Source organism: Patella vulgata, chromosome 1, assembly GCF_932274485.2.
Source record: "Patella vulgata chromosome 1, xgPatVulg1.2, whole genome shotgun sequence".
Classification (NCBI taxonomy): Eukaryota; Metazoa; Mollusca; class Gastropoda; family Patellidae; genus Patella; species Patella vulgata.
In genome coordinates this window covers 10,075,944-10,089,857 of record NC_065879.2, presented here as the reverse complement: position 1 = coordinate 10,089,857, position 13,914 = coordinate 10,075,944, and the positions used below count along the sequence as shown (strand labels likewise).

Sequence of the window (13,914 nt, the reverse complement as noted above, 5' to 3'; positions counted from 1 at the left end):
ATATTGTTAATACGAAATATTATATTGTTAATATATATTGTTAATACGAAAAATAATAATGTTAATACGAAATATTATTTAGTATAAACGAATTATCTATTTCCGTTTAACGAAATAATTAATTCGTTATATTATATCGAAATAATTAATTCGTTATATTATATCGAAATAATTAATTCGTTATATTGTATCGAAATAATTATGTAAGCGTGGAATTGTGCACTTAAAGTGCGGCTTATGTCGGCTTTCAAACTAGGGTCAACTGCTTTTAGGGTCAAGTGTGTTTATGTCCACCAAATCAGCAACTGAGAGCTACTGATAGCAACGGAATTCTGAGCGCTTATGCCGATTCGGAACTCATAGCGAATACCTTAGAAGATTCATACCAAAGGCCTGGCCAGTCTTGCGACAATTCTATAGCGGTCATTTACAACATGTAAATTTTCTATGTACCAGGATCCCCGCACAACGTTGTTGAAAATTGCCAGAGCTTCAATTATTGCACTGGACGAACAAATGGTTTTATTAAGTAGAGAATGAATAAAAACAAGGGAATGTATGGGCTATTTCTATTTTCTTTCGTTTTCCCTTATCTAGTGACATTCAATTACTTTTCTGGATCAAAAGATATCCTCTCACAGCCTTACATAACAACTTTTAGTCTTCGAAGGAACTATTATTAGTGAGCAAAAATTCGCCCGTGTATCTGTTATAACTCGTGACTACAGTCAGAAGGATAACTCGTGTTTTCCTTTCGCGTTCGTCACTTCCGTTTCTTGAAATCTTTATAACACATAGCAATGATCTCTGTGATAAAATTATATTTGGAACGTGTTAAACCAGTTCTAACACATATGTGATAATGACTGACACCAATATTGTCCATTAAGATTAATCATTATGTTGTTAAGATTGACCGGTGATCTAGTTAATCTCTTGTTCTTGTTTAAACTTGATCAGACTTAAACGACACGCCGCTTTCATTGACCGAGGAGTGTCATTACAGCATGGACCAATGTTTTAGTCAGAGAAAATGTAATGAAATGAAATAGAGTTTAACGTCCAACTGTTCTGTCCCGACTGGGCTAATAAAGATGGGCATACAGCATGCTAAGAAGGAAATTTTGCCCGGACAGTGGCATCACGGCCTATTTCCATTTGGTCAATGGTTCTTTTAACAGCACGTCAATGTGTACACAGGACCTCGGTTTTCCGTCAACCACACCATACACCACCCACAAACAATTACACAAGACAAACCTATGGACAGGACACAATATACAGACACCACGCACAACAAACGCACATATCAGATCAAGTGAATGGATCTCGGACCTGTAGTGATACAGTCTTCACTCGAAAATGAAACACGAACCAGGGAGCTAATATAGACCCAGGGGCGGATCCAAAGGGGTGGGGGCGGTTCGAACCCCCTCCCTGATCAGCTACAAAAATATTTTTGTAAATCAAAACTTTTTAAGAGAAAAGTTTCTCGGCCGTGAGCTTTATCCTTTATCGTCAGATGTGGGACAGGATGGGCACTCAAAGCACGAGATAATGATATAGACATTATGTGATATCACAACTGATGCTTTGCATCCATGAAATTGAATCACAATGTCATTGTATTAATTCATAATAAAAATTGACGTCAAACGAGATGTTGAATTTCTCTGTTTAAAAAGCTCAATGTGTATGTGTATATACGCCAAAATAACGATAGAGGCCATGCGGGAGTGGGTGGGAGGGGGATACATTCTCTCAGGAACCTGGTAAACCCCCCCTGCAAAATTTCCTGGATCCGCCCCTGAGACCCACTCTTGAAGTAACACTAGAAAAGTGAAAGTGTCCCACAAAATACGACCTTATGCGAACAAATTGCAACTGGATCCAGATACCGCTAAATATTTTATAGTTATCTCCCTGTTTACGAATTTACCATGGTCAGAGCCAGGACTCCTACAATAAATGATCGACCAAAAAGGAAACAAATACATGTACAACATGAATGTTAATAATAATGTATTACTATTAGTATTAATATAATATTGAATCGGTTAATTATATATTTTGTACTTTGGAATATAGCATAATTTCTGTCAAACCGGGCCACGTTATCCAGCTAGTTTAATTTCAGCGTACATGAAAGTTGTTTTTCATTTCGAAAGATTAAAATTTATTGAAATCGTTTTTATTTTAAATTATATATCTACAGAGCACCAGAATCCTACCACGAATATAAACTATCGATTTTCAAAATTATCAGATCGTAAATTGCGAATTCGCTTTCTTTCAAATTTTGACTTTAAAAGTCTGATGTCGTGAAACAGCAGACTGTTCTCTGTGAGTTTTCACCAAGGGCCCAAGGAGGAACAATGGTGGTGAGTGTATAAGGGGGCCTACAAGCTCCATCTTTGTTCATATATAAAACACGTGTAATATGCCCCATTCTTTTCGGTAAACATGGATGAAAACACGGAATTACATACCTTACTAAAGATGTTTCCCAGATCTACTTGTATGTTGGACGTAGATAATTCAATCAAAGCATTAGACGACGACAGTAATAGAATTACATCAAAAATCGTTTTAACTATTTGAAATGAAATGAAATGGGATTTACCGCACCGACTAGGCTAATGAAGACGGCATACTCCATACAGTTTAGTATATGGTAAATTTTGCCCGGACAGCGGTACTATGGCCTACACATATTCCGAATTCCAAGGGTTATTTTACGTGCACGTTAACCATGTGAACATTTCCAGAAAGAATAAACATATTCATGTTCCTAAAGCAACGACTGCGAGTTTTTACAACATCTGGACGTTGCTAGATTACTTCACAATTCCCGAACTTAAAGGACAATATTGGTGCCAGTCATTATCACATATGTGATAGAGCTGGTTAAACACATTCCAAATATACTATTAACACAGAGATCCTTGCTACGATAGCTGAGTAATACAAGTTTCCCGAATCGGAAGTGACGAACGCCAAAGGAAAACACGAGTCACCGCTCTATATAACTGACTGAAGCGACGAGTGATAACAGATACACGGCCGAATTTCTGCTCAGAGGTTGTGACATAGCGAACTCCACGGAAACCTTGACATTGAACGAAGCTTGAACTCTGTAAACTCGATTATCACAGGTAGACATTTTAGCTTGAAAGCGCGAGACTTGGTATTTGCGACGATCGAAGAATCTGATAGGCTCACGAGCTGGGCTTGTACCCAATCGAAATTAGTGCCGAAATATTCAGGGTATTACGTGAAGGCCTTGATAAGATGTACATAGTTAAAGCGAGATCAAGCCTTCTATTGCAGATGAAACATCCTCTGCCCAGTGTGTGAGACCCAGTGCTTCTCACCCAATGCTTCTCAGGCAGGTTATCAGTCAAGCTAATAAAATAAAGCAAATCTGGAAGATTTAAGGCAACTTTATTTTCAAAGAGAGAGAGAGGGGGAGAGAGAGAGAGAGAGAGAGAGAGAGAGAGAGAGAGAGAGAGAGTTTAACGTCCACTCGACAAAAACTAGGTCATTTCGGGACTAACATATGGTTTAATTTTATTTCAATAATTCGCTTGCGCGTAGGGGTCTTTAGCAGTGGGAGGAAACCGGAGGACCCGGAGAAAACCCACGAGGTTGGACAGGCGACCCTACTCCTTGTCACATACAACCGGGGATTCGAAACCACGCCAGTCGACTCAATGACAGACTTTATGATAAAGCGCGCGCATTCAGCCATCCAACCCCTCCCCCATTTTCAAAAAGACCAAAATATTAAAAGAATATGTATTCTAACAAACTGATTAAAACACATATCCTTTTTCGTTTCGTTTTTCATAGTTCAAAATTTCGTTTTACTTGTCTTTACTACACTGGGATCTGGAAGAGTTCTTATATTATAAGCTGCATTCTGGATGATGTGAGGGATTAGCCAATGAAACCGTCTGTTACGATGAGTGTTTGGTGTGAGGTGCACGGAACTTTCGGTAAATCACTAGAAACGTCAACGCTGATTGATTAATCAATGTCTGACGTCATAGGTCAACAACCGCGCGTATGACACCTGACGCGACGTTCCATTAAAACTGGTCAAATGTTCATGTAGTGTAGGCCAAAGCCCTGTATATATACGGCTTTGGTGTAGGCCATCGAAAGTATAAAAAAAAACGAAACGAAATATAATTTGTATTTTAATCAGATTGGTATTCTAGTGAAATATAATTAGTAGTAACGTTAGGTGAATATGAATATAAGAACATTGTGAGCTAAAAATACTAATTATTTGAACATTATTTGAAACCCTGTTAAATTGTTATTTGGAAGATAATAGGATATGAGGGATATGACCCATTTAGAGTCGAGGCTAATGTATTTATTGTTTTAAACTGTTATTATGATGGCAGAAATCGGGGGATATATAAAGCAAAATTAAGCTTCGAAAATTAGACAACCATTTGATTTTCAGAAGGTCATGATGTAGAGGTTAGACGGTAAAGGGGTGGGGTGGAGATAAGGGTGGACGGACGTCTCGGCCACTGGACGTTTCGGTCGCCAGACATTTCGGTTTAGGACGTTACGGTTAAGGGACGTTTCGACCAATTTTACAAAATTTTATCTTTGTTTTAGTGTTCATCTTTAACAATTAATGAAATATTTTATTTTTCTATTGGTATTTTTATCAAAAAAATGTTTTGAAGGTGAGTAAAGTAAGTTTTTGAAGCATTTCAAGGGAATAATAGCTATGCATACTAAACTTTGCTAGACAATATTATTCATTTTAATAAGTGAATAAAAACTAATTATAAAAGGAAAGTAGTGCTTGAATGTTGTTATAAAAACTGTTATCTTAAGGAATATGAAATACGCAGTGCTTAATAAAAATAAAAATATATCAGTAAATGTAACCTGCTTCCATATAAAACTGTATACAAGAAACTATTGTATTGTTGTTACTTAGGAACATGTGCGATTTGTCGTACATAAAGGGAAGCCCTAGACGATCACTGGACAAAAATAAAAGATATGTAACCGGATAGTGCTACACTAGCCAGCCTGGCCCTCAGCTTCCAATGTTCGTCTAATAGCTAAAATGCCATCTCGGAATGGTAGCAAAACCTGAAAATAAGACAAAATACATATTCAAACATTTTAGAAATGAAAGGTGGTTTAACGCCCTACTCTTCTGAACCAACCGGGATAATGATGACGGACATACGCCATACAATGTGTTAAGAGGAGAATTTTGCCGAGTCAGCGGCACTACTCTTATTGTCGAATTCCAAATGTTAAGAGTTCTTTTACGTGCTCGCCAAGCCGTAAACATGTACACTGTAAATGGGACCTCGGATTTTCGTATCACCCGAGCGACTAGGCAACCCGTCCTACACCACTGACACGGGGAAACCACGTTTGTCTGTACGTCTACAGTTTTGTCAGTACAGTAATAATTATTTTGGAATGAACACGTAAATGTCGTGTTGGTCAATACGTATCGTATTTTTAGCAATAAAAAAGCTTTCAAAACTACTGTGGGTCAAACTCTCACGGGCCTCTAAGAACCACGAGGAACACCGAACCTTATTGAAATTGACACAACTTACCTGTCGTAAATCAGGTCGGTTAGCAATGTATTCATTAAAATCATTTATAGGATTCTGCTCTCGTGATTTAGGGATCAGGTAAGGCCGACCATCAGACAAAGCATTATCAGCTAAAATAATACCATTTGGTGCCAATAAACCATTATCTAAAATAGTCTGAAATTATGAATAATAATAAACAAAACCATTTGGTGCCAATAAACCATTATCTAAAATAGTCTGAAATTATGAATAATAATAAACAAAACTCATTTTACTCGTGCGCCAGGCAGTGCTAACAGCAAGCCACCAACAGCTCTAACAAACTATTGTACTTCTACATTTATATCGATGACTTTTCGGGGTAAGGATTGTTGCTTAGATACCACAATGTAATTAATCGAGACACATTTCATATTCATATCAAGACAATGAATGTGTAATTAACTTAATATGATTTATATATCAATACAATGAATATGTAATTAATGTAATGTGATTTATATCAAGACAATGAATGTGTAATTAATGTATATCTAGATAATGAATGTGTAATTAATGTAATATAATTTATATCTATACTATGAGTGTGTAATGTCAATATCTAGACAATGAATGTATAATTAATGTAATGTGATTTCTATCAAGATAATGGATGTGTAATGTGGTTTATATCCAGACATTGACTGTGTAATGTGATTTATCTACACAGTGAATGTGTAATGTGATCTATATCCAGGCAAGTTATGTATATCTAGATAATTAATGTAATGTGATTTATATCCAGACAATGAATGTGTAATGTGATTTATATCCAGACAATGAATGTGTAATGTGATTTATATCCAGACAATGAATGTGTTATGTGATTTTTACCTACTTCGACATATCCTCTATAACCAGCTTTATCTGCATCTACAAAAACTACATCAAACACCCTCCCTTCTTTTGTTAAAGTTTCTAAAGTTTCTCTCGCTGGACCTGGGAAGTAACCATAAAACAAACATATATAAATTAAAGATACATTATGGAAGATTAGATAAAGAGCTGGCATTTCTCTCTATAATATTTAAAAAACTAGATAATGTAAAGGGAATTTGCTGAAAATTTCAGTCAAATTGATCCACTCTGAACCGAGAATTAAGCGGTTGAATCTTCGGCCTAGTCTCCATCATCATTACTAAAGTCGGTACAATAAATAAAAAACATAGTCTCAATTATCCACTTTTTTAAAAATTTTAATGAATGAGCGTTGAGCAACAGATCGGATTATAATCCAGTAAATATCGCAGGCTAGTCATGACATCGAGAGTTGAGTATGGTCTGGATAAGTTAATTAATAATTTAGATAACATTTCAGGCCCAAAGAGAGACCTGCAATTGGCAGACTTAGCTCTTGCATATGTTTAAGGAAACATGTCAGTTACCTAACATGTCAGTTACCGGAGAATAGTGGGTGTTTGCCTTTATTGTAATCATAATCATAATATTCACTTCTACTTACCTGATACAAATATGTATTTGTACATGCGCAGTGTTCAGGGCGGGAAGAGGGACTTCCGCCTAGACGGTTTGGGAAGAGAACATGGCATCGGCCTCTCTGTATTATTAGTTAATAAAACAGTTTAGTAATCGGTGGTTTGAGTGTCAACAATGGGGATTATGGTGTCAAGTCTCCCTCAACCGGTTATTTTAAATGGGTTGTTTTAATAACGACCATTGGTAATGAAAAATTAGCTACGAGAACTAACTAAAAACGTTGAGATATACTGATGTGCTTGTTTTTAGCTACGATTGGATGCCTTTAGTTCCAAGTGGCAAACTCAATTTCTTTATTAATGCATGTACCATCTTAAAAATAAGTTAATTTTATACTATTTGTACTTATTACACATACGCAGCCCAATCTACTGAAACAACATTCATTTATCAGCAACTATTGACAATAAAGTAAATTAAGCGTTGTTTTATGTAACTGTGGAGCCATGGTGGTTCACTGAGTTAGGTGCTGACACAATTTCCCATGGATTCCTTCATGTAAGGCACATGCCTGACAAGGACAAGAAACGGCGTTAAGTCATTCGGATGGTACAATAAACCGAGCACCCGTGTACACCTTTGTGTATAACGAATGTCCGGCTTCATTAGCCCACTTGCAGCAGGGCGTTAAATCGCATTTCATCCGTTCATTCGATTTAAAACAGCAACGTGACGCAATATAACTTCACTGGTAACCAATTGGTATATTTGATTTAAAACACTTAGCAACGTGACGCAATATAACTTCACTGGTAACCAATGGGTATATTTGATTTAAATGTGACGCAATATAACTTCACTGGTAACCAAAGGGCATGTTTGATTTAAAACACTTAGCAACGTGACGCAATAAAACCTTACTGGTAACCAATGCACTCGTGGTAACCAATGGGCATATTTGAGAGTAATGTTATGATATCATCTTGGCGGTGTTTGGGTAAAAGTTTAAATAAATTAATCCACCTACCAAAATATGGTTTAATCTTTTTACCATGAGGTGATCGACTGAAAAATTCTGAAGTCAAATCTTTTAGATAATCAGATATTTCACAAGTGATGACAACGCCATCTGCTGGTAGAGCCTCGGCCATTGATAGAGCTGTATATCCGGTAAACATACCAATCTCCAAAATCTGTTTAGCTTTAGTTATGCTTACAATAAAATTTAGAAACTGACCTTAAATATATGAACATTAATATCATCAGTGATGCTGTGCAATCAGTCGATGGAAAATGGGGTTAAACGTTCACACAAACTAGGTCATTTCGGGGATAAAATATGGTTCAGTTTCATGCCAACGTCTTACTAACTTGTGTGTTTGTGGGGGCTCCATACATTCGAAGAAGGGTGGGTTGGATGGCCGAATGGTTAGCACGCGCGCGCTGTCGAATACCGTCTGTCATTGAGTCAACTGGCGGGGTTTCGATTCCCCGGTTGTACGTGACAAGGAGTAGGATCGCCTGTCCAACCTCGTGGGTTTTCTCCGGGTCCTCCGGTTTCCTCCCACTGCTAAAGGCCCCTACGCGCAAGCGAATTATTGAAATAAAAAAATTAAACCAAACCATACGTTAGTCCCGAAATGACCTAGTTTGTGTCGAGTGGACGTTAAACCCTCTCTCTCTCTCTCTCTCGCTCATACACACAAACACACACACACACATTCGAAGAAACGAGAATTCATAATTGAAAGAAATGCTTACTAGTGATGGGACCACTGATCATTCTTGTTGCCATAATCCACGGCGTTTTTCCTGCCTTGAAGACTTCTTCCCATGGATGATTCATTGTTTCTTGTGTGATCTGAGCCAAGACATCGCTATGTTCAGTAGTTATCTCTTCTGCGTAGTTGTTGCGCTTGTTACACATATCCAGAATGTTTTCAAGTTTCTCGCGTATTTCTGGTTTGACATCTTTCATTTCTGGCGATTCCAGTAAGGCAGCAAGTTCCCTGATTGCTGGGTCGTAAACGAGCATATTTCTTTCTACGTTGATTGAAAATTCCCTAACTGCTGGGTCGTAAACGGCCATGTTTCTTTATAAGTTGAAAATTCAAAATACTATCTAAAAAATAATCGTATCTTTATCAGGAACATAAAATATATAATGATTGTTGTCGTTAATGCAAAATGAAATGAAATACAATGGGGTTTAATACCGTACTGTTCTGTTCCAACCTGGCTAATGAAGATGGACATACACCATACAGTGTGCTATGAGGGAAATTTTGCCCGGACAGAGGGATCTTTTACGTGCACGCCAATGTGTACACGGGACCTCGGTGTTCATCCCATCCGAACAACTATACGTTGTCCCTTGCCATGCCCTCCCTCCTGCACCACACCGGAAAATCCTGATGAACTTTTTAACTATTATAGTGAGAGCTGTCAGCTCTGATCTTTATCTGGTCGTCGATGATGTATCTTAAAGCGAGAATTTCAAATTTTCTAAGAAAGTCAAAACATAATTAGTTCTATGTCTTTTGCTCAATAGGTTATCAAATCACTATTATACGATCATGGGCATTATTTCCCACCCTTAAAAAACCATGACACAGGAAATAACAACACAATTACCTCCCCTGTTTTACTATTGGGGCAGCCATTTTCCAACGTTGGAATTTGAAGTTAAAAATGATATTTTTGCCAATTTCTCAGCTGGCAATAGCAAATTATAGGATTAATAGGATTATTCTTTAACAAGGCAGGACTGTTTATGGATACCATCTATTTTAAGGCTTTATTTTAATACATTTTAAAAATATAACTTGAAAATTTGCAATTGCAACTTTAATTAAACATATACCCAACATGTCACCTCAGACTCGTCCTATCCATTACAGAATACCTCTCATCAGGTGTATCTTCCTGGTTTGTAGGTATTGCATATACATGACATACGCATAACCCCAGATTCGTGCTTTACCCATTACATAATACCTGTCATCACATGTATATACCTATAGCTTGTGGGTATGCATATAACATACGCTTAATGAGTTCTGCATGAATAAAATTATAGTTTGTTATTGTACGAAGGCCATTAGTGCCAAAGAAAAAAAAATATATTAATCCGTTTGAACGAGTTAGTATCTGGTTTGCACGAATTAGTATCACGTTTAAACGAATTGGTATCTGAGATAATTAATTCGTTCAAACGAGATAATAATTCGTTCAAATGAGATACTGACTCGTTCAAACGGATTAATATTTATTTTTTGTTTGGCATTAATGGGCCTTCGTATTATTGTATTTCACTTTGTCATATCTAAATGGTATGGAGTAGACGTTAACCCTTACTTCTCTCGGTCTCTCCCTGGAAATATGGAATTCCTCGGCCGTAACAAAATAATGTACGCTTACAATATAATCTCCTTGGTATAAATCCTCATGCTGAATTAAACTGTTTATATTTAAGTTGTATGTTCAACACTGTAAATACCTAATTCCGGCAATGAATGTACAGGTGAGAGGAGTGAAATGAAATGAAATGGGGTTAAACGTCCTAATGTTCTGCTCCGAACTGGGCTAATGAAGACCGCGGTATATGCCATACAGTGTGCCATGAGGGATATTTTGCCTGGGATATCTTTTACGTGCACGCCAATGTGTACATGGGGCCTCGGTTTTCCTTGTCAGGCCCTCCGTCCTGCATCACTGACAAGGGGGAACCACGCCGGAAAATCTGGATGAACTTTCTCGGCCAATGCAGGGATCGAACACCCGACCTCCAGGCTAGCGAGCTAGCGTCTTACCCACTTAGCCACCGTGATCCCCACGGGTGAGAGGAGACACGCCTCCTAAAAAAACATTAGACGTATAGAATATGTAGTAAGTGTCTGCTTACCGTGTTCTTGATATGATTAACACAACCTACTGCATATAACCTCAATTGCTCAATAACAAACAAACATTGTTGTAAATCATGGGGTATATAGGTGTCACGTGATTACCAGTGTTAAACATACATTATGCCGTGCGTAACTAACGTACGAAAATTAATTGGTGGCTAGCTCTTTTTTCGCACGTATATAGTGAATGTCCATTTTGCTCAGTAATCCCAGCCAGAATTTGGCTATTTTCTAAATTTGCGTTAAAGGTTAAAATATTTGTTTTAGAACTGAAACACATTAACTATTAGTCAATCCCAACGCTAAAAACATCAACAGAATTGATTGTGTATATCTGAAATAGACCCGACCGACGCACAAAATAGTGCAATATGGCGGCCTCTATGAACAACCCTCGCAGACGCTGTCATTGAAGACAACGTCAATTCTATGAGTTGTAGATGTTATTTTCGTGAAAAAATCATTGGAAGAAGAGAGAACATGTTGGGACTGTACGAATTATATAGTCTTTATGGGTGCAACGGACACAATGCTGAAGATAAACCTATTGTTTACAATCTTGACCTCATGACCCATTGACGCCAATGTCATGACCTGTGATGTGTAGATCACGTGATGTGGATATCATGGCTACTGACTGTGTCTGAGATACTTCTCCCAGGTAGCGTGTCTCAGATATTCAGAATGACATTATGCAAGAGCTATGTTTGCATATTGCAGGTCTTTCTTTAGGCCTGAAATGTTATATAAACTATTAATTAGACATTTATTAACAAAACAAGACCATTATCAACTCTCGATGGCATTGGATATTCGAGATTTAAACTAGATTAGAACGGTTCGCCATTTCAAAATTTAATTTTAAATTGGGAAAGCGAGGCTATATATATTGAATATACCAGTGCCCTGGTTACCACAATGCACACACCTTGTCCAAACTACAAACAGCGATAATTTGGATCAGAATGAAGTAATTTCAATAAAATTTTCAATATTTTCATTTTACATTATCTATTTTTGAGCTTTTATTGCAAGAATGGCCAGCTCTTTATCTAAATCTTACATAATCTTTAAATGAATCACTAGCTGTGCAGCTAACAAACTTACAGCCCGCTGCTAATTACAGCTCGTCTAGTGTTTGGAGGGGGTCACGGTGGCTAAGTGGGTAAGCCGCTGGCTCCCTAGCCTGGAGGTCGGGTGTTCGATCCCTGCATTGGCTGAGAAAGTTCATCCAGATTTCCCGGCGTGGTTCCCCCTTGTCAGTGATGCAGGACGGAGGGTCTGACAAGGATAGCTGTCTAGTCGTTCGGATGGTACAAAAAAAACGAGGTTCCGTGTACACATTGGCGTGCACGTAAAAGATCCCGTGACAGTTGGAATTCGATATAAGAGTAGGCCGTAGTGCCGCTGTCCGGACAAAATTTCCCTCATAGCACACTTTATGGCGTATGCCAGTCTTCATTAGCCCAGTTCTGAGCAGAGCAGTAGGACGTTAAACCCCATTTCATTTCATTTCACAAGTGTTTGGTGGTTCATCACGTTCATCATGTTCATCATGCTAAGTCACGAAATATTACATTGTGGCGTCGGTGTAAATTCATTCGAATACGATAGGTATATAGTAATACCTGATTCAGCAATTTGGTCGTGATCAGGCATTGAGTTCACAAAGCATACTCAGACTTAAATTAAGAATTTACATAACTTTTTATCACTTTTTATATGAAATATCTTTGATCCAGAAACACAAAACTGTACACATAGTTTCTTATTGACGTATTTAATAAAGTAAAACAACACAAGTTTTATAAAGGGCTATATTTTAGTTTAAATAAGGCGAACATTTTTGAGTAAATTCTTAACTTAAGTCCGAGAATGCTTTATGAACTCGGGGCCAGAGGTGTGTTATGAATTGCACAAGCAATTTCTATCTGAATTAGAAAATAATATCTTTGCTGACTTTTTCAAATCGGTTCTTCGTGTTCTATCAGTTACTGTCCTTGTTGCACTTGTTATTGGTATAGTGGCATAAATACTCAATTTAACTTAAGACAATCTCTGACAAAAATTCAAATCTGAATACTTACATACAACCAATTAGTAATTGCATTTATTAAGTTTTCTTTGTCAATTTTCATTAAAGAAGGGAACATGTCTCATATAGACATGCAGACCAGTGACCACTGATTTGGAATCATTAATGTGCCTGGATAAGATTGGGAAAGTTGAGGCAGAGAGTATAATAGAAGAAAGGGATAAGTATTATTAATCAAAACGATGTCTGATGCAACTGAGGTCACCGGGTTGCAACCCGATATTTGGCGCAAATGGGTTGATGAGGGGCGTGTTACATTTGGTACTGGCTTTGATGCACCACAAGAGTCGACTTTAGCCCAATTTGAAGCTAGTCAAGCGAAGATCTATGATCAATTTTTGGGGGAGGTGTGGTGCTATAATTGATTTACCACCGGATTAGATTTTATTACATACTTCGAGAAGGTATTTGTTGACGTGTGACGTCACTCCAGGAAGATCAAGCAATACGATTACGTCATCTTAGAAACAGATTTATCACTGCAACCTCCACCAGTAGAGAGATGTTTGGTGGAAGGGTAACTGCACAAACTGTTCGAAATCGCTTGCAGGCTGCTAGTCTTCGAGCTCGGAGGCCCTATAATGGACCAATATTGACACCTCTCCATCGCCGTAACCGACTTGTGTGGGCCACAAGACACATTAGATTTACTCAAAGACAGTGGAATTCGGTTGTCTTTAGTGACGAATCTCGATTCACTTTGAGATTTACCGATGGCAGGGCCCGAGTGTACCGTAGACGAGGTGAACGTTACGCTCAAGTATGCGTCAGAGAAGTTGACCGATTTGGTGGCGGCAGCGTCATGGTTTGGGGTTCTTTTTGTGCACATGAACGTTCTCCT

General features: G+C 37.9%; 1 protein-coding gene across 1 annotated transcript; it reads right to left on the bottom strand.

Moving 5' to 3' along the window:
* Window positions 1-2,915: 2,915 nt before the first annotated feature.
* On the bottom strand, window positions 2,916-11,121 carry LOC126814701 (O-methyltransferase MdmC). The gene is made up of 6 exons (XM_050540049.2): window positions 10,975-11,121; window positions 8,832-9,192; window positions 8,098-8,307; window positions 6,472-6,572; window positions 5,613-5,768; window positions 2,916-5,127 (listed from the first exon to the last, which is right to left on the bottom strand). Exons 2-6 carry the CDS (start codon window positions 9,157-9,159, stop codon window positions 5,056-5,058), a joined length of 867 nt encoding a protein of 288 aa, XP_050396006.1. The 5' UTR covers window positions 9,160-9,192; window positions 10,975-11,121; the 3' UTR covers window positions 2,916-5,055.
* Window positions 11,122-13,914: the final 2,793 nt, after the last annotated feature.

Coding starts and splice junctions, on each gene's coding strand:
- LOC126814701 (XM_050540049.2), bottom strand. CDS start 9,159: ATGGCCGTTTACGACCCAGCAGTTAGGGAATTTTCAATCAACGTAGAA. Junction 5,769..6,471: donor GTTATAGAGGATATGTCGAA/GTAGGTAAAAAT, acceptor TCATAATTTCAG/ACTATTTTAGATAATGGTTT. Junction 5,128..5,612: donor ACCGACCTGATTTACGACAG/GTAAGTTGTGTC, acceptor TCTTATTTTCAG/GTTTTGCTACCATTCCGAGA.